The 22,716-nt window shown below is 34.8% G+C and overlaps 1 protein-coding gene across 1 annotated transcript in view; it reads right to left on the bottom strand.

Moving 5' to 3' along the window:
* The window catches only part of ARHGAP20 (Rho GTPase activating protein 20), a 135,882-nt gene that overhangs the window by 94,261 nt on the left and 18,905 nt on the right, over positions 1-22,716 (bottom strand). The window contains exon 2 of the mRNA XM_010376214.2: positions 22,215-22,297. Within this exon, the coding sequence (XP_010374516.2) occupies positions 22,215-22,297 (83 nt within the window). The remainder of the gene's footprint in view (positions 1-22,214; positions 22,298-22,716) is intronic.

Below are 22,716 nucleotides of genomic sequence, written 5' to 3'. Positions count from 1 at the left end.
TTAATAGACTACAATATAATTTATACACAACTTTTATATGCACTGGGAAACCAATAAATTCATGCAACTCACTTTATTTTAATATTTGCCCTTTTTGGTAGTTTATAATTTAACTTGCAATCTCTCTGAGATGTGCCTGAATTTGACAAAGATACAAAGGCAATTAAAAGGGAAAGGATAATTTGCTCAAAAAAATGGTGATGGAACAACTGAATAGCCATGCACAATAAAAATGAACACTGACCCTTATTTTATAAAATATATAAAAATTAACTCAAAATGGATCATAGTTTTAAATGTAAAATCTGAAACTATAAAACTTCTAAAATAATACATAGAAGGAAATTTTGACTTTAGATATAGAAAAAAATTAAATAGGACACAGAATGCACAAACTCAAAAGAAAAAATGATAAATTGGACTTCATTAAAATTTAAAACTTGGCTCTTTGAAAAACACCGTTACGAGAGAAAGGCAAGTAATATACTAGTGTAAAATATTCGCATGCCATATGCCCAGCAAGGGATTTATATATAGAACTGTGCTGCCAGTAGAATTTTCTGAGATTATGGAAATATTTTACATCTGCACTGTCTAATAGAAAGTCACTACTCATATTAGGCTAAATGAGCTCTTAAAATGTGTTTAGAGTGACTTGGGAACTGAATTTATATATTCAATTTTAGTTAACTTGAATTAAAATTGCCAGTACTTAGTGCCTACCATACTGGATAGCACAGATTGGGAACATATGAAAAACACTTAAAACTGGACAGTAAGAAAAAACCCAATACATAAATGAGGAGATGTGAACTGACTCTTTTTTAAAGATTATCTAGGGATGTCAACTAAGCTCATGAAAAGATGCTCAACGTCATTAGTTATCAGAGGAATACAAATTAAAACCACAAAGAAATATAAGAACGCACACATAGAATACTTAAAATTAGAAGGTCTGACCAGAGCAAGTGTTGACAAAGATGTGGAGCAACTGTAACATTCACACACTGCTAGTGGAATATAAAATGATCCAACCACATTAGAAAATAATTTGGCAGTTCTTAATATATACAGCTACCTTACAACGCAGCCATTCCACTTCTTGGTACTTATTGAGAAGTTTGAAGCATATGAGTAAGAGTACACACAAATACTTGTAAATAATGTACAAAGTAACTTTCTTTTTAATCATAAAATTAAAAAAAACCCTACTGTCTACTAACAAATAAAATAAATAAAGAGGTTTTGGTATACCTACACAGTGCAATAGTACCCAGTAATACAAAGTAGCATGGTATTTATATAAAATTCTCAGAAGTGCAAACTAACCTATCAAGCAGCTCACTGATTGCCCGAGGATAGGCTTGTGGTATCAAGGAAGGATGGATTGCAAAGTCGCACAAGGAAACCTTTGGAGGTTATGAAAATGTTCATTATCTTGATCGTAATGTTGGTATATAACATATAAAAATTCATTAAAATCGTACACTTTATGTGTGCTTTATTGTACATAATTATACTTCAATAAATCTCTCAAAAATAAACCAATGAAACATAAAATCAACACAATACAGAAAAGCTACAAAACTAGAAGCTGGTTCTTTGAAAAGATAAAATTGATATGCCTTTAACTAGATAGATCTGGGGGAAAAAAGAGAATTTAGAAATTATCAATATCAAGAATGAAAGAAGGAACATTATAACTCCTACACCCATTAAAAACATAATTAAAATATTATGCATAACTGCGTCAATTGACAACTAGGATGAAATAGACACATTCCTTGAAAGACACAAATTACCTGAACTGACTCAAGAGGAAACTGAATACTCACTCAATAGTTCCATATCTATTAAATAAACATCATAATTAAAAATCTTCCCAGAAACAAAACTCAACCTAGATAACTTTATTGATAAATTCTACCCAACATTTTAGGAAGAAATAATGACATTCCTTCATACAATTTTTCAGAAAAAGGAAGTGATAGTTCCCAACCCATTTTATACCAAAACCAGACAAGATAATACAGGAAAACTACAGACCTCTCTCTCTCATGAACACAGATTGAAAAATACTCCATAAACCCACAATCCCTTTCTAACCACAAGAAAACATCAGACAAATTCAAACTGAAGAACATTCCAACTACCTGACTGGTCTTACCCAAGGTCTAAGAAAAACTCACAGTTTAGAAAAACGAAGAAAACATGATGACTAAATCTAATGTGGTATTCTGGGTAGGATCCTGGGATAGAAAAAGTACTCTAGGTAAAAGCTAAGGAAATCTGAATACAGTATGACCTTTAGTCAATAATGTAATATTGGTTTATTAGTTATAACAAGTGTACTGTAACATTGTAAGATGCTAAAAATATAGTACACTGGTTGAGAAATCTAAAAAAACTCTGTAATATTCTTGCAACTTTTCTGTAAATCTAAAATTACTCCAAAATAGAAAGTTTATTAAAAAATCAATGGAATCAACCATATTAAGACTAAAGCAAAGAAAAAAACCCCAACATGATCATCTCAAAGTTGCAGAAAAAAGGATCTGACAAAATTTAACAAACATTTGTGATTAAAAAAAAATACCTCACATACTGGAATTAAAGGGCACTTCCTCCACTTTATAAAGAACATCTACCAAAAAATCCTAAAGCAAACATCATACTTAATGGTGAAAGACTATTTCCCTACTTAAGATCAGCAATAAAGGTAATATGTCTGCTCTTACCACTTTCAACAATACAGTAGAAATTTTAGTACACTGAGGCAAGCAAAGGAATAAAAATCAAACAAATTACAGTGGAAGAAGTAAAACTATTTTTATTCACAAATGGAATGAATGTGTATGTAGAATATTCTGAAAAATCTACATTAAAGCTAATAGAACTTTTTTAGATTTAAAAATAGGTCAATAACAAAAAGTCAATTGTATTTCTATATATTAGCAATGGATAAATGAACATGAAATATAAAAACAGTCATAACACTGACAAAAACATAAAGACTTTTAGAAAACTAAGTAATCAAGATGTTATAATATCAGTATGGACAGACATGTAGACTGATGGAACTGTGTCCAGAAGTAGATGTATACATATATGGCCAACTGATTTTCTACAAAGGTTCCAGAGTGCAAACATATGTACTTTTTGGGAAAGTACATTGGGAAAAGAAACTCTGTTTCAATCATTGGTACTGCAACAACTGGATCTCCATAGGAAAAATAATAATCCTCTACCCTTACTTTATGCCACAGAAGAAATTAATCAAACTTGATCCCAGGCTTAGTAGAAAAGAACATAGGATAACATCTTTGAGACTTTCAAGTATTCAAATGTTTCTAAGATAGGATACAAAATTAATAAGCTTTACAGCTTTATAGAAAAAAATTAGACTTTATCATAATTAAAACCTTCTGCATCTAAAAAAGTACTGTTAAGAAAATGAAAAGACAGATTTAGAGGAAACATCTGATGATACATATTGAACAAAGGACCTATATCCAGAATATATAAAAACTTTCTTTTTTTTTAAGTTTTTTTTTTATTATTATACTTTAAGTTCTAGGGTACATGTTCCTAAAACTTTCAACTCTACAAGTTTACACATTAAAAAATGGGCAAAAGGTTTAAACAGATCACTTCACAAAGAAAAACATACAAATGGGTAATATTTTATAAAATGATGCATAATATTATTTGTCTTCAAGAAAACGCAAATTAAAATCACAATGTGATGGCACCATACACCCACCAGATGGCTATTTTTTTTTTTTTTCTTTCCATTTGAGATGGAGTCTTGCTCTTGGCTCACTGCAACCTCTGACTCTCATGTTCAAGCGATCCTCCCACCTCAGCCTCCCAAGTGGCTGGGACTACAGGCATGCACCACCACACTTAGTTAATTTTTTCATATTTTTAATAGAGACAAGGTTTCACCATGTTAGCCAGGCTTGGCTGAAATGTTTTAAGATATCAAGCCAAAATGTTGGTCTTAGCTAAAATGTCTTAAGCTATTATTACTAAGTTTTGGTGAGGACGTGAAACAACTAGAATTCTCATACATTGTTGATAGGGATGTAAAATGCTACAACTACTTTAGAAAATAGTTCTTGTGATTTCTTTTAAACAAACATTACATGATCTAGTAATTCAACTCTTAAGATATTTGCCCAACAGAGTGAAGACATATGTCCACATAAAGATCTCACAAATGTTGACAGCAGCTTTCTTCATAGCAGCCCCAAACATCTCAAATATGTCTCAATAGAATAAACTAATTGTTTCATATCCATAAAATGGAATACTAGTTGGCAGTATCAGAACAGAACAAACTTCTGATACATACAACATAGATGAATCTCAAAAAAAATCCTGCTGAGCCAAAAGGGACCAACACAAAAGAAATATATAGGACAAAAAGAGGGATATTTCCATTTGATAAAAGGTATAAGACACCAAAAGATCCTAAACTTTATGAACTTAACAATACATGTTCAAAACACAGAAAGCAATAAACTAATAAGAAGAAATGTACAAGTCCACAACTTAAGTGGCAAACGTTTTACAGCCCTTTTAGCAAATGACAGAGCAAGAGGACAAAATATTAGGAAGGATATTGATGATTTACACAATCAATAACATACTTTCCAAACATATATCTAATACAGTACTCATAAAAACTTAACTACATTATCAAGTCATAAAAATTTTAAAAGCAGATATGATACAACCATATTATCTGATACAAGCCATAAACTTAGGTATCTACATTAAAAATTATGGCCAAAAAAGAAAACAAAACCAAATAAAATAACATTTTAACTTACTGCTTTATACTAGGAAATATCTAAAGATAAGTAAATAAAATAATTACACTAAGCAGTGTAATTTATAAAAAGAATTGTTGGCCTCTACATTTAGAGATAAAAGTCAGTGATTGGTAAGTGGCGGAATCATTTCTGAACCATTGTGTCACTTTCATTTAAAGTGATGATCTCTGATATGTCTACATGGAGCCAGAACAGACAGAACCTTATGGCCACCATATCATAATAGTAACAGTGAAGTTTCTTAAACCTAGTCCTAGGTACAGTCTTTATCTTATCAGATAGAAAATTCTCAAAACAGGCAGTCTAATATGATGGCTAAGGTAACAAATTTTAGAGTCAGAGACAAGTAAATTTAAATTTCAACTCCATTATTTCATAGTTGTGAGAACTAAGGCCATTTTATTTATTTTTTTTTTTTGAGACAGCATTTCACTCTGTTGCCCAGGCTGGAGTGCAGTGGCATGGTCTCGGCTCACTGCAATTTCTGCCTCCCAGGTTCAAGCAATTCTCCCGAGCAGCTGAGATTACAGGTGTGTGTCACCACACCCAGCTAACTTTTGTATTTTAGCAGAGACGGGGTTTCACCATGTTGGCCAGGATGTTCTTGATCTTTTGACCTTGTGATCCACCCACCTCGGCCTCCCAAAGTGCTGGGATTACAGGCATGAGCCACCACACTCAGCCAGCTATTTTAAATCTCTAAGATTAAATATCTTTATTTGTAAAATGAAAAAGCCATTCAACAATGTATATACAATATACTTAGAACCTGGCAACTAGTAAGCACTCAGTTTAAATTAAAGCAATTATTAGTACGGGTTGAGCATCCCTGATCTGAAAATCCACAATCTGAAATGCTCCAAAATTGGAAACAATCTGAGCGCCTACATGATGGCATAAGTGGAAAATCCCATACTCGATCTCATGTGACAGGTCACAGTCAAAATGCAGTCAAAATTTTTCTTTATGTGCAAAATTATTTAAAATATTATATAAAATTACCCTCAGGCTATATGTATAAAGCATATATAAAACATAAATGAATTTTGTGCTTAGAAATCCCCAAGACTTCTCATTATATATATGCAAACATTCCAAAATCCAAAAAAAAATCTGACATCCGAAACACTTCTGGTCCCAAGCATTTTGGACAAGGGATTCTCAACCCTTATTACCAGTACTAATATGTTGTCCTACACCTCAAAACTCACCGTGTTCAAAACTTGTTCACGTTCTTGATTAGCCAGTTAATGATTGATGTCATCACCATCTACCCAGTCTTCAAAAACTAGAAACTTCATTCTTAGCTCCTCTCACTTCCTTTTTTTTTTAAACTGTGATAATGAATTATATATATCATCTCATCTTTATTCTTTATTATACTTTAAGTTCTGGGGTACATGTACAGAACATGCAGTTTTGTTACATAGGTATACATGTGCTATGGTGGTTTGCTGCAACCATCAACCCATCACCTTTACATCTAAATCTTACTCTCATTTCTAAATATCTCTATTTTTCCTCTTCACTGCTTCAGTTCAGATTTTTATTATCATTTGCTTCAATGATGTTCAACTGTCTTCTAAATGGTCTACCTGCCTTGTCTGTCTTCCAATCAGCTATTTGATAGAGCCAGTTTTCAAAACCAAAAATCATATCACTAACTTTGATTTTCTCAGAACATTTCCCTACTATATAGAAATTTAAGGCCCTCAGACTGACAGAGACCACTTCTGATCTGGTCCTTATTTACTTTATTGGCCTCATCTCCTTTCTCAAAGTTTGTCATGCCTTTCTACACACTTTGAGCTCTAACTTAAAATCTCATTGCTAGAACATTGTATCACCTGTTGTCTCTGCTACAGCAGAGGTTCCCAACCTTTTTGGCACCAGGGACCAGTTTTGTGGGAGACAATTTTTCCATGGATGGTGGGGAGTTGTGGAGGAGGAGGAAGGATGGTTTCCGGATGAAACTGTTCTACCTCAGATTATCAGGCACAGGGACTAGATTCTCATAAGGTGCACACAACTTAGCTCCTTCACATGCACAGTTCACAGTAGGGATTGTGCTCCTAGGAGAATCTAATGCCAGTAATCTGACAGATGGAGGAGCTCAGGTGGTAGGTAATACCTGCTTGCCTGCCACTCACCTCCTGTGGTGCTGCCAGATTCCTAACAGGCCACGGACCAATACTGGTCTGTGGCCCAGGGATTGGGGATCCCTGTGCTAGAGGACTCCTACTCATCCCTCAAAACCCAGCATAGATCGCAGTACCTCTATGAAGCTTTCCCTCATGCCCTAATGCAGCTGCTTTGTTCTCTTGTTTCTACCTTAATTATAACACTTATCGTCTATTCAAGTAATTTACTTCGGACAAATGTTTTTCCTCCACCAGGCTATGAGCTCCTTGAAGGCAAGCACAGAAAAGCAGATCTAATTTGATAGAGTGCCTGCCTCATGGTGAGCAGTCTTTGAATGAATCACAACATTTTTGTAAGGAAAAGCTGAGATGTTGAAAATAAAAATACATGGTATTACAACTCCTGCACATTTATTCCACAACTCTCTACTTCATGTTAGAAGTTTAAACAAATCCATATAACTGTATTTACTTTCAGCATGTTTCCATATGAGAAACACATAAATACAGTAAGCAGAGAATATTTCAACCATATATAGCATCACATTGATCATGTTTGTCATCAGTTTCAGAATACATAAACTTTGAAGCTGAATGACAGAAAAAGGTATTGTTTTAGTCTGTTCTCATGCTGCTAATAAAGACATAGCTGAGACTGGGTAATTTATAAATCAAAGAGGTTTAATTGCCTCACAGTTCCTCAGGGTTAGGTAGGCCTCAGGAAACTTACAAGTATCGCAGAAGAGGAAGCAAACATGTCCTTCTTTACATGGCAGCAGCAAGGAGAAGAGCCGAGCAAAAAAGGGAAAAGTCCCTTATGAAACCATCAGATCTCATGAGAACTCATTCACTATCATGATGGTAACGGCCCCCATGATTAAATCACCTCTCGCCAGTTCCCTCCCATGACATATGGGGATTATGGGAACTACAATTCAAGATGAGACGTGGGTGGGGAAACAGCCAAACCACATCAGGTATAAAGGTTGATATCCCTGAATATAAATCAAAAATATTTTTGTACCTCCCTGCATTTTCCAAATTTTCCAAAATGTACATATATTAATTTTATGATAAAAATGTATTCAAAAGTGAAAAGTAGGTATTCTATACAATGAAAATTATAAAAAAGACCTAAGTATCCTAAAACAAGTTTTTTTAAAATTGACAAAACATATAGATTTATGGTGTACAACATATTTTGATATATGCATACAATGTGGAATGGCTAAATCAAGCTAATTAACATTATTTTATAGACTCTACATCATGGAAACCTGACAAAGGATCACAGTTCGATTCAATGTATAGAAATTATTCTTTTCCAAAAACAAAGTTAGACTTGATGAAAAAACATACCAACCCAAAGGCATATAAATACAAAATACAGAATGAACTGGACAATTCAAGTTTAGCTGATCTTCATTATCATGATGTTTCAGGTTCAAGTGCTTTGGGGGCTTACAAACTTCAAATGAAATGCTTTAATCCTATACTTTGCTTTGCATATACACATACAATATTAAGAACAGAATTTGACAATAAAGAACTCCAAAAACTCATTAATAAACACTCAAATAACCCAATTAAAAATGCCTTAAGTTTTAAATAGAAATTCCTCCCCAAAGACATACAAATGACAAATAAATACATGAAAGAATGCACAACATCAGTAGAGAAACACAAATCAAAACCACGATAAGGCCACAGATGTTGTGGCCCATGCCTGTAATCCCACCACTGTGAGGCCAAGGTGGGCAAATGGCTTGAGCCCAGGAGTTTGAGACCAGCCTTGGCAAGATAGAGAAACCCAGTCTCTGCAAAAATTAGCCAGGTGTGGTGGTGTGCACCTGTGGTCCTAGCTACTCAGGAGGGTGAAGTGGGAGGATCGCTTGAGCCTAAGATTTTGAGGCTGAAGTAAGCCATGATCATACTTCTGCACTCCAGCCTGAGTGACAGAGCGAGACCCTGTCTCAGGACAAATAAACAAACCCCACAATAAGCTATCTCTTCAGACCCACTAAGATGACTATAATAAAAAAGATAGAAAATAACAACCACTGGTAAGGATGTGGAGAAACTGGAATGCTCATATATTGCTGGTGGGAATGGAGAATGGTGCCACTGCCTTAGAGAATAGTTTGATGGTTCCTCAAAAGATTAGAGTTACCATAAGACCCAACAATTCCACTCCAAGTATATACCCAAGAGGAATGAAACATATGTGCAAACAAAAACTTATACATGAATGTTCACAGCATTATTCATAAATAGCCAAAATGTGGAAACAACCTAAATAAATGTCCATGAATTAATGAATGAATAACAAAATGTGGTATGCCTATCTACACAATAGGAAGTAATGAAGTACTGATACATGTTACAACATGGATGAACCTTGAAAACATCACACTAACTGAAAGAAGTTAGCCACCAAGACCACACAGCACACAATTTCAGTTATTTGAAATATCCAGAAGAGTCAAAGTTATAAACATAGAAAACAATTGAGTGGTTGCTTAGAGCTGGGGATGTGGAAGTGCAGCAGGAGAGAATCAGGAATGACAATTAATAGCTATGCATTTCTTTTTTGGGGATGAAAATGAAGATTTTGGTGATGGCTTCACATCCCTGTGGATATAGTAAAAACCACTGAAGTATACACTTTTAACTGGTGAATTATACCATATGAACTGTATTTCCATAAAGATGTTGTTCTGTTTTGTTTTAAAAAAGATGTCTGGCCCCTTTTCCAACAAATTACATAATCTGGGGAATTGGCCTTTTCATTTATAAATGGGAATAGTATCTGTTTCCATCTTTCCACCTCTAGCTGTAAGAATACATAAAACATATTAATACATGAGAGAAACATTCTAGAAAGCTAGTTTCATAACTTGAAGACGACTGTATTGATCTATTGCTGCGATAACAAATTACCCCCAAACATAACATCTTAAAACAACAAACATTTATTTATTTATTCATTTATTTATTTTTTCTGAGACAGGGTCTCATTCTGTTGCCCAGGCTAGAGTGCAGTGGCACAATCACGGCTCACTGCAGCCTCAACCTCCTGGGCTCAAGCAGTCCTCCCACCTCAGCCTCCCAAGTAGGTAGGACCACAGGTGCACACCACCATGCCCAGCTAATTTTCACATTTTTCTTTTGTAGAAACAGCGTTTTACCACATTGCCCAAGCTGGTCTTGAATTCCTACCTCATGCAGTTCCACCCGCCTTGGCCTCCCAAAGCGGTGAGATTACAGCCATGAGCCACTGCACTCAGCCAAACAAGTATTTATTACCCTACACAATGTATAAGGATCAGAAACCTGGAAGTGTCTGAGTTGGGTGGGTCTTAGGTCTCTCATGAGGTTGCAGTAAGGTTTCAGCCAGGGCTGGCTGCAATCTCTGAAGTCTTGACTGGAGTGGGAGGGTCTGCTTCCAAGAGCCTTCATGAGGCTATTACAGCCTTCGGTTTCTCACCTGTGGGTTTCTCCACAGGGCTGCTTATGACATGGCTTCCTCCAGATCAGTGGTCACAGAAAGAAAGTGTGAGAGCAATCAAGAAGGAAACTCTGCCTTTTGTAACCTAATCTCAGAAGCGGGACATCATTACTTTTACCAAATCCTATTGGTTACACAGAGCAACTCTGATACAGTATAGCAGGGATTAGACAAGGGTATGAATACGAGGAGGTGGGAATCACACTGGAGGCCATTGTGGAGGCTAGTTACCAAAACGACATGAAAACGAGTAGACCAAAGATTCTACATAAGCAAATGTTTGATCTTTGCACTGAAAGAGGATACTACTTACTCCTCAACAGTGTGACAGACACACTCAGAAATGTTTTATGAGTTGCAATGAAAGGGTGTACAAGAACATTTATACTGATTTTCATTCTTCTTATAACTGAGGTATGGTTAGAATAATGAAACACAAAACTACAGAGCTGGGATGAAAGAAGTACGAAAAGAATTTCGTCAACTTTGCTCTCCCCTCCCCTAGCACCAACAGATGAGGGGAAAAAGTCCCAGTCATGGAAAGAATGGGTGACTCCATCAGGGTCACACAGTGCTAGAGCAGGAGACTAGAATCCATTCTCTGTGTGTTCTCATCATACTCAGAACTATGTGTCAGAAAACCAAAGGCAGTGACTCATAATCCAGATGACATGGTGAACACGTAAGCATTAATTCAATATACATTAAACAGTTGGTCACTCCAGAACGGACACTTCTTTCTGTGGCTTTTCAACACTTTGAGAAAGTGAACACTTTCTCAGGCAGCAGTAGACTCTTAGCCTCTTTCCATCCAACTAAGAGTTGACCTATAGTCAAGTTGAGGCAAGACCTAAACCTGGAACACTCGGCAAATTAGACATGTGACAGGAGACCCTAAAGATTTATATATTTTTAATAATTTTATTTAATGAAAAATTATATAACAGTTACAATATGCCACATTATAATATTAACTCATTTAATCCCCTATGAAGTCTTCCCCATTTTACAGATGAATAAAGTGAAGCCTAAAGAAGTTAAGTAACTTGCCAAAGTTCTCACAGCTGGTAAGAAGAAGGGCCAGGGTTCAAACCCAAAATCAATGGCTATAGAGTTCACACTTTCTTAACCACAATAATATGAAGCTTCTCAATAATAGTAACAATTGCTCTTCTGCTTCCCTAATATGTCTTTTTTACAAGGTTCTGAAGGAAGGTCAATCATGTAATGCCAAAACTCTGAGAAATCCTAGCTTTCAAGTTGTACAGGGGAAGGGAGTATCTACTCCAATACAGCAAGGATGTCATAGGACAGACTGCTATCCCTATGAACAGGGGTGAGGAAGGGCAAATAAACATGCACTAATGAGGTAGTGCTTTCCTGGTACCAAAATGAAAGACATAATTGAATCATAACTGCAATTACCAAATTAAGCTAAAGTTGGAATTAAGAAATTAAATGGATGTGCTGTTCTGTAGCTACAAAAATAAATTAATTTGACCCCATCAAAGCCCAGTAGAATGTGGAGGACTAAATTTAATCTCTTAAAGATTTCCTACCAGAATCGTACCACAAGAAAATTAGTACACTGCACCACAAACAGATGTATTTGATCATTTTTTAAAGAGTATGAAAAGTAGTTTGAAAAGAACAAAGCAATATATGGGCCTGGAAACCTTTTGTCTAACAAAGTAATGAGTTCCATTTTGGTAAAAAATTTGCCAACTTTGCCACCTTATAAAGCAATTGCTGTCTCCTTCCTTTATATCTGAAGTTTACAACTTCGAAAAATGTTCATTGCAAGGAAAAACGATGGGGTTTTGCAGGCTACTGGCAATCTTCACGTATTAAATTTCTACTTTGGTGTTCTCATCACATACCTTGGATCATTCACGGAACTCTCAATTAAAAACCTCACAACATATTGTCCAAAACTGTAGGAATGGATCTGATGTAGAGCCAGCTGGCATGTAATGAAAGACAGCACATGGAAAAGTGTTTGGCATAGAACTCTTCTAAAATAACATGTCAGTATAGTTTATGGTAATTTTGAAAAGGTCTTAAAGATTTTTAAAATTTGCCTCTAAAGTTCAAAATTTTATTTAAGTCTTAAACCAAGAAACCATATCTAGGTATAGAAAGTTTATAAAATTCCGAAAAGTCCAGTAAGTTCTCTTTTAAATTAATTTTTCCTTTAAGTGATGTCAATCATTATTTCAACTACCTTAGAGTCTCAGCATGAGCGTGGCCTTTATGAGGTCATTGAGTTCATTCCCATTAGTATATCTGGAAGGTCCACACTAAACTATCATAGGTAAAAGCAGTTTTTCATTCTGTTATGAAAGTAGATTTTACTACAAACCTCAGTAAAACCACTGTAGAGTATAAATGTATTTCCTTCATTTGAAAGTATGATAAGCTATTATCCACTTTAGGCTAATATTGAAGTTATGATGCTAATATGACAGAGGAAAAAGGAAGTGGAATAATGAGGAATTTGTAGAACACAATGGGGGATAGTCAGAGTAGGACAATGTGAGCATGGTGGTGTGTGGTCATGCACAATAGGAGTGAATGGACCCAAAGGAAGTGGAAGCCAGTTAGCAAATGGCTGCTTTCCTAGTTACAAGTGCCTTCTGATTGGGCTCTCTCACTCTATTATCTGTACCCTAAACCAGCCAATTCTATACGTACCTAATCTTAACTCACAGCTTTGGCACATATAAACTTCCTAGAGCCTCTTCCTCTTAAGTGACTGAGCAAAGCAGGTCAATCTTCCACGGCTCAAGCCCTCATTTCCCAGAGTCATTCTAGGCATACTGAGAACCTCTACATAGGGAGAACTCAAGAGCTGTCAGGGTCTACCAAAAATAAATCCAAAATATCCTGAGTTAATCCTGCTTTAGGCCAGACCTAGAAATATAATTTTCTTGCTAAAATGAATTTAATATTAGACTCTAGCAGGCTTCCAGATTCTCCATCTTACATCTTGTTAATTTCCCATCTGCTATGGTCTTCAAAGAGTCTCTCTATGAGAATGTGTACTTCCTTCTGCTGCTACTACTGCTACTACTACTAACAATAATAAATAGCTTACATACATATGTAGCACTGACTATGTACGAGAGACTACTTTAAGAACTTTACATATATAAGACTCATTTAGTTCTCCTTAAAATCCTATGAGGTAAGTATTATCATCATCTCTGGTTGAAAAACTTACCCAAGATCACACATACCTAGTAAGGGGAAGTACCAGGATTCAGACCTGGCAATTTGGTTTTGGAATCTATGTACTTATGTACTGTATCATATTCCTTTAAGACCAGACACCTGGGTTCTGGTCCTGTCTCTGACATTAATCAACTATGTGACCTAGAGGAAGTTTTTGACTCAATTTCTGCTACTTAATGAGCAGGATCAGTGATCCACTTCTAGTTATACAATGCTGTGATGATAAAGTAGGTGCTTTTTATTAACAAGCTTGACATTAATAGATGAGCCAGAAGGCTTGAGTCTTAAAAATTATATATATATATATATATATAAATTATATCATGGAAGGGAAGAAGGGAAGTAATAATAACTAAGGTAATATTCTAAGCATTTTTACTTATATCCTCATTTTATGTTCTATGATGTAAGCATTATGATCCATATTTTACAGAGGAAAACATTGAGACTCAGAGATTAAGTAATGTATCCAAGGTCACTCAGATTATTAGGATGGAGTGCCAGCATTTAAATGCAACCAAAGACCAAGCACTTTCTCCTATACCACAATTCTTCCCTGGTGTTGTCTTTCCCTACTCTCAGCAAGATTTAAAAAGTAAGTCTTGCTAACACCTCAAAAACAATAAATTAACTTGGAGGTGGAGATGGAGATAGACAAGTGAATATTAACTTGAAAGTGGTAACAGGTTGTTACCCAAAACAAAAGTGGATACATTTTTGTGCAATTTCTACAAGGTGGGCTGTTCACCATATCAAAATAATATATTTTTGAAGGGAAAGTTTGTATGACTTGAATTCATTCCTAAATAAACAATGAAGAAATACCATAAGAATGTCAATATATATGAGATTTCTAAACCATATACATGAGCTCTTGTGGTATTTTGCTGCATGAAATTACTTCCTAACAATAATAAAGAAACATTTTGTTTAAAAAAATCTCCATTTTCCCTATCAAGACTTTCACAAATACCAATGAAAAAGTAAAGTCTTATACATTAAAGGAAGTCAGGAAAGTCAGAAACTACTGTGCTAACCTATTAAATTCCTCTTTTGGTTTGCAAATGGAGACATTAATTTATTCACTAATTCATCCAACAAATAATAACTGAACAGCAAGTATGTACAAGGTATTATTTTATTAATAAATGTGTGCTAGGACACTACAGGAAACATGCATATAAGGAGATTCCAACGAAGTGTGATTGAGTGCTATGATTAAAAGATATACAGGGTGGTTTTCACACTGTGCCCAATAAATATGTACAATTATTATGTGCCAATTTTTTAAAAAGGTACTGTTATGACTCTTATTTCACAGATGAGGAAACTCAGGCTTGGAGTAACCAGTTGTTATGGTCTGAAAGAGAGTGATCATCTTTATAGATTTTTTTTTTTTATGTGGTTTTTTTTTTTAATTTTTTTTTTATTATACTTTAAATTCTAGGGTACATGTGCATAACGTGCAGGTTTGTTACATATGTATACTTATGCCATGTTGGTGTGCTGCACCCATCAACTCGTCAGCACCCATCAATTCATCATTTATATCATGTATAACTCCCCAATGTAATCCCTCCCCCCTCCCCCCTCCCCATGATAGGCCCCGGTGTGTGATGTTCTCCTTCCTGAGTCCAAGTGATCTCATTGTTCAGTTCCCACCTATGAGTGAGAACATGCGGTGTTTGGTTTTCTCTTCTTGTGATAGTTTGCTAAGAATGATGGTTTCCAGCTGCATCCATGTCCCTACAAAGGACGCAAACTCATCCTTTTTTATGGCTGCATAGTATTCCATGGTGTATATGTGCCACATTTTCTTACCCAAGTTCAAGTGTCGCAACTTAATTACCAATGTGATAATATTAAGAGGTGAGGCCTTTTGGAGGTGATTAAGTCATGAGGGCAGAGCCCTTATGAAGAGAATTAGCTCCCTTATAAAAGAAGTACAAGGGAGCTGTTTGCCCCTTCCATCATGTGAGGACATAGTAAGAGATGCCATCTTAGAAGCCAGACTCTGTCTCAAAAAATAAAAAAAATCTATATGGAAGTATGGAAGTTTTTCAGTATTAAAAATAAGCTACATATCCAAATCCCAACAAGTGAAATGTACCAAAATACTCAACGTCACTTTCTTCCAAGCACTTAGCAAGTTCTCAGACTCAGTTTTTCTCACCTACCCCCAGAAGACATACACTGTAGTCACTGGGTTGATCAAGAAATGTAAACTCCTTTTAAGAGATGCCTAATCAAAATTTAATTAGGAAGTCATTCTGCCAAATAAAAATACAGTGATATATTTCAGTATCATATATAAATGACATCTGCATTGTTTGCATCAGTATATCCTGGCTTTAGTGTGGATAAAAGAGAAAGGTTGTATCTTCATAGTTTAACACTGATTATCTAGAAACCTCAAGAGACAGTGTTTTTTTAGGGGAGGTGGATAGAGGAAACAATTAATCAGCATAGCTGTCTTTAATTCTCTACTAGAGATGTAAAAATTATTGTTTATTTTTTAACAAATTTTTTAAACAAATACACAGTTTTGGGTAAAATTTTTTATTGGAAGCTTGTGAGTATGAAGTGTGCTAAGGTTTTTCAGTTAAAAGTAGTCCTTATGTCATAGAAGCTTTAGCCTGAGATCAGGAACCAGTAATCATCTTCCCCCATTATACCCCAGGGTAGGAATCTGCGATAAATATACATGCAGGTACTGAAAGTTCATGCAGACTAGTGGTTCATAGGGGAGTGGGGGGTGGTACTAAGCTCTAGGGAACACTTTGGAATTTTGTGGAACATTTATGCTTGGTCAGTGATTTAGTGACAGCAGCCCGGGATACTAGGCATCCCATGGAAAGCACAGAACATCCTGTGTAGAGAATTGTGGGTTCCTGCCTAGCTTTTGAAAGTCCCCTGTGTAGCATATGCATGAAGAGGGGAAAAAATCTTTATATCATTATCTATGCCTGTAACCTATTTTATATATAAGCACAAAGTATTTTTATACATTTCAATAAACACTAAATTTTTCAGAAATGTAGCTACCTTGTACATCAATAGATAATTGTACTTTGTATTGTTTGGAACCATTTCTAAAAATCACTGGGCTTCATTTTTCTGTGCTTGTTACATGACATTTCTTATCTGACTTCTCTTAAATCTGAATATAGTAATTGTAACTAGTTGTAAGCATCTTGACTACTTAGTTGTCTTTAGCGTAATCATATCTGAGCATGTACTTATTGAAATACATACTTTATTAAGAACTACCTTCATCTTTTTCTGTATGTTACTGTTAAGAGTGTTTTATTATTTTTGACTTTTTAAAAATATCTGTGAATTTCATTTCAGGATATAAAAAGAGGAATTTAAACATATATATAATATAGACTTTTGTATAACAAAGGGTCATTGGGTTTAACAGAATCAAGAACTACTGATACAGGTGAAGTGCCACGCTAGGGAAAACGCTAACACTTATCTGACTCACTGAAAAATGCCACTTCTTATTGTTTTAAGTTGAGAACCAATATAATAATATACAACAATGCCCTTCCCCACACTGCCTCCCTATCACTTCTTTAAGAACTGGTGTTTACATTAGAGCCAGTTCTCCCAGATTCTTGGCTTAGTAGTAGCAAATTATGATGAGTTTTGTGTCAAAATAACTATAAGAAAAAAAGTTTGTTTGGCTGGACATGGTGGCACACCTCTGTAATCCAAACCCTTTGGTATGCCAAGGTGGGAGGATCACTTGAGCCTGGGCAACATAGCAAGACCCTGTCTCTATTAAAAAAAAAATTAGCCAGGCATGGTGACGTGTGTCCCAACTACTTGGAAGGCTGAGGTGGGAGGATCACTGAAGCCCAGGAGTTGGAAGCTGCAGTGAGCTACGACTGTGCCACTGCACTCAGACCCTGTCTTTATATATATATATAATATTAATAATAATATACATAATAGATAAAATAATATAACATATATATATATAAAGACAGGGTCTGAGTGCAGTGGCACGATCATAGCTTACTGCAGCTTCTAACATATATATGTATGTTTTAATCTTCGGTTAATTTCCTGGAAGTTTCTCTAGATCAGTAATTAGGGTGCACAATGCTAAGGAATGGGACCTTCACCTCTCTCATAATCTTATAAAAGATGAGATTATGTTTTTATTTTGTGCAGCTCTTGGTGCTTGTGCTCTGAAGGTATGCAAAATATTTGTAAGCAATACAATTTCAGGATTAGAAAGAACCTGAAAGGGTCCTCTAGTTTAGTGATTTCTAAGCCTTTCTAATTCAGTATTCTACAGTGGGATACAGACATAGGCATATTTTTCAAATCCATAGTTAATTCTGTGCACTCTTTTTAAAAATTGTAGTAGGAACACAACATGAGAGCTATCATCTTTATAGATTTTTAAGTATATAATATAATACTGTTATCTATAGGATTCTAATGAATGCTTGGTGGAGGACCACTGTTGCATGATATAAAAGAATGCTTTTATGTTTATTTGCTTATAAAAAAGGAATATGAGATAGAATTTTAAGGAAGTATTTACAATTGACAGAAGTAATACATATTTCTTATAAAAGAAAACAATATGGACATGTATAAAACAAAAAGTAAAGTCCCTACTCCATCCCCAGGGGTAACTACTATTAATCATTTGTATATCCTTTTAAATTCTTGCCCATTCAGAAGTGATTCAGATTTTTGTTGTCCCTCATGTTTAAATCTCACTTAAACATAGATGTAATAGTTCTTTTCAAGTCTCTTGCAGTTTTTTAAAAAACTTGGAGATCAAATCCTATTATAATAAACATTCAAGAAAGTCTTTTGAATTTTGTCCACTTTTTTATAATGTATGTTCCTGAAGTTACATAAATCAGATTTTATGAATTATTAATGAACTTGCTATTTTAAATAAATCCTATAGTTAAAACTTAAATTTTATAGTAAAAAACTAAATAGTAGTATTCAGGGATATACTTCTTTTTCCAAAGTTGTTACAAATAATGCAAATTTTTGCAAATAGAATTTTGCTTTTCTATCCATTATACTCCAGAAATATGAGAAATGTCTAAAGTCCAAGATGATAACACATCTATTTCAAGTAGTACTTTATACAGCAAAATTCTCATATCCTTCCCCCTTAATCATTTCTGTCTCTTGCAATGTAACATGAGAACTAGACTGCAAAAGATTTGTGGGCAGTGTTTCGGCAGACAGTAAAGAAATAGTGTTTTACTTATTGACATTTTATAGTTTTTGAATTACGTCCATATTTGATTTTGGCATTGCTGTAGAACCTATTTTTACTATTGTCCCATAGTTGTTACTTAGTAATTAATGACTTGTAGATCATAAAGCTTGTATGTAAATCTGCAGGAGACATCAAAGAATCCTTTTTAAAAATAATTTAATGAACAAGAGCAGGATTTGGATTTAAAGAGGAAGAAAGATTTAAATTAACTGATGAGTATTTATGTGTTAAATGTAGTTTTGTCTCCAGTGTTCTTTGGTGAATGCATAGAGTACATAAGGAGAGGCAGTTCACAGGTTTTAACATTTTTTAAAATGTGGCACCATTCAGAGCTGCTGGAGGTGGTTTCTCTAAGTAATTATTATATTAGGAAATGTGACAAGACATCTTTCACACTAAGAAGGTTAGAGGTTTTCTAAGGTGAGTGGTTACATGGCTACAGTCAACTACTTTTACTCTTTGACACAGTAGTGTTCAGTTCTGTGTTTAAAGATGATCTAACGTGTCATAATCATCCTCGTGTTAAGACTCTGAGTGCATATGTTAAAGGGTTTAGTTTTCTTAAAAATAAAATGAAAATGTTGAAACATATTATTTGTTAAACTTCTTCTAATTTTATGATCATATAATTATTTGTTGAATACAAATCAAAAGATTTCCCAGAAGACTGTGTATTTTCCAGTATGATCTTAATTTTATTGTTTCATATAATTTTTCAGTGATAAAAGCCTCAACCTTGTTTTTTAAATTTTACATTCAGGGGTACATGTGCATGTTTGTTACATGGGTATATTGCATGATGCTAGGGTTTGAGCTTCTATTGAATCCATCACACCAACAGTGAATGTAGTACCCAGTAGTAGTTTTTCAACCTTGCCCCCCACTTGCCTCTCTTCTTTTGGAGTCCCTAGTGTCCTTTGTTTTCATGTTTCTGTCCGTGTGTTCCCATTGTTTCCTCCCACTTACATGTGAGAACACATAGTATTGGGTTTTCTGTTTCTGTGTTAATTTACTTAGAATAATGGCCTCCAGCTGCATACCTGTTGCTGCAAAGGACATGATTTCATCCTTCGTCCTTTCTCATGTCTGCGTAGTATTCCATGGTATATCTGTAGCATATTTTCTTTAATCCACTGTTGATAGATACTTAGTTTGATTCCATGATTTTGCTATTGTAAATAGTGCTTCAATAAACATGAGTGCAGATGTCTTTTTGATAAAACTGGTTTTTTTCTTTGTTTAGATATCCAGTAATGGGATTGCTGGTTTGAACTGTATTTCTATTTTTAGTTCTTTGAAAATGTGCCATACTATTTTTCATAGGGGTTGAATTTACATTTTTCATAAAAATACCACTCAGATTGCTAAGAAATTAAAGTATGGTAATATATACCAAGAATATAATGTGTACACAATCAATATGAACATTGTTTTAATATACCCAGCTGTTATTTTCCCTTTTTTGAGAAAGAATTTTGAATAGTTTCTGAATACTGTTACTTTAAAGGTTCACTAATATAATAAAATCAACCTGTTAGCAAAAACAAAAGACTTTTGTATATATACTCTGAATTCTAATGTTTGCAGTTTTCTAAACACATCATACTCTCTAGCCTTCTCTCAAATGTCACTTCCTTCAAAAACTCCTCTAACTCTTCATAAATAACATCCATGCTCCTATAACACACTGTATATCTTTTTATATATAAATATTAGACATTTATTGTTCATAGTTCTGAAGGTTGGCAAGTCCAAGATTAAGGCACTGATGCCCAGGCTGGAGTGCAGTGGCGCGATCTCAGCTCACTGCAGCTCCACCTCCTGGATTCACACCATTCTCCTGCCTCAGCCTCCCAAGTAGCTGGGACTACAGGCACCCGCCACAACGCCCGGCTAATTTTTTTGTATTTTTTTAGTAGAAACAGGGTTTCACTGTGTTAGCCAGCATGGTCTCGATCTCCTAACCTCGTGATCTGCCTGCCTTGGCCTCCCAATCATATAGATTTTATATTAAATTAGCACAATTTGAAGAAATGTCATAGTAATAGATATATCTTCACTTTAAAGTTGGTGAAGCCTTCACTTTACCTAAAAGGATTCACAGCTTAGAGAAAAATCATTGCAACATTCCCTGAACATAAAAACTCTTATGAGTTAAAATGCCGTTTAAAAATTAATGATTAATGAATATTTGAATTTGAAACAATGAATAAATTAATGAATAAAATAATAATGACTATTCAGTTTCAACACATTATGAAAGACTCTTAAAACGTCTATTGAAATGTTACAGTATGTAACTAGTCAGGTGTGAGCAAGGCAGGAGAGGACTCCCCGCAACACACACCAGGAGTATTGCGTGACCATCAGTTGATGGTTAGGTGGTTGTTAACCATTTCTCTAAAGTAATAATTGGTCACAGCTGGCACTAGGGAAAGGCGGTCGGTCGTGTAATAGACAGAAAACACCTGAAACTGATCAGCAGCTTCCCAATGAGATTCCAGAATTATGCCAACATACAAAATCCCCAAGTCAAGAGGTCAAGCTGCGTACTTGTTTTCTCAAGTCGCCTGCTTGGCCCTCTTTCAAGTTGTACTTTCCTTCCTGTTCTAAATCTTTTTAATAAACTGTTGCTCCTGCTCTGGAAAAAAATGTCTATTTCAATGTCCACTGAAATAGTAATTAGCCTCTATTGGTGAAATGACTCTGTTCACAGATATTTAGCTTATTTTTCCACTTTGAATTTCACTAATTTAACCAATGCCTAAAATAAATCAATAGTCCATTTAAAAAAATAATCTTAATATGGTTATCTTCCTTCATATCTAAAGTTGGTAAGAAAAACTGCCTATCCATGCACAGCCATCACTTTATGTTGATTTAAAAACATGTAGTTTTGTGTGAAACAAAATATTGAATTTTCAGTATTTTGATTTCTATTTTACAAGTAAATTTTGTTAAAATGTGGAACTTTCAAGTTTATATATGTTTTGGGGTGAAATTCACTTTTGAATCAGTTTTAAAGCAACTGAGCATATATACCAGCTGGGCCCTATCAAATAACCTCAGAACAAAAGTTGTATTTTCTACTCTTAAAGAGAATTCTGGTGATGATAACAAACAACCTCTACACATTAAAGAATATGTGATCTGAAAAACATTTCATCTAATATAAAGTTCCAAGCACGTACTAAATGTGTAATACAAAGCTTTGCACTTACCTGGTAGTAGGCCGTTTTTGTAGGGCTTTATCCAGGATAAGAGATGGAGCGCTCCTCCTCCTTTCTGCTAGTGTTTTCATTTTCTGTTGATGAAACAAACCAAAATGAAGACCATGTGGCTTGTAAGGCAAGACAATGTTGATTTTTTTTCAATCCAATTTAACAAGTTTTGCATTGCCTATCTTCGCCTATCAAGGAGCCTACAGTTTCATTATGGAGATAAAACTGTAACATCTAAAATAGAATAGTTTAAAAACAAAACAGGACAATAAGTGTCAAAAAGTGGTCAAGGCAATAAGTATTTTTTGTGGTCAGAGAATAAAGAGGTTAAATGTTTACCAGAATATTTGGGAGAAACACCATCATAACCTTTATTACTGGTTATTATGTGTCCAGCTCTACGCTAAAGGCTAGACATGGATTATCTTATTTATAATCCACAATGTCATCCGGGTAGATACTACTATCTTTATTTCACAGGCAAATTTGGCTTCAAGGAAAG

Source organism: Rhinopithecus roxellana, chromosome 15 (genome assembly GCF_007565055.1).
Source record: "Rhinopithecus roxellana isolate Shanxi Qingling chromosome 15, ASM756505v1, whole genome shotgun sequence".
NCBI classification, from domain to species: Eukaryota; Metazoa; Chordata; class Mammalia; order Primates; family Cercopithecidae; genus Rhinopithecus; species Rhinopithecus roxellana.
Note: the sequence above shows the minus strand (reverse complement) of the source record. Positions and strands in the feature narration are given on the sequence as shown.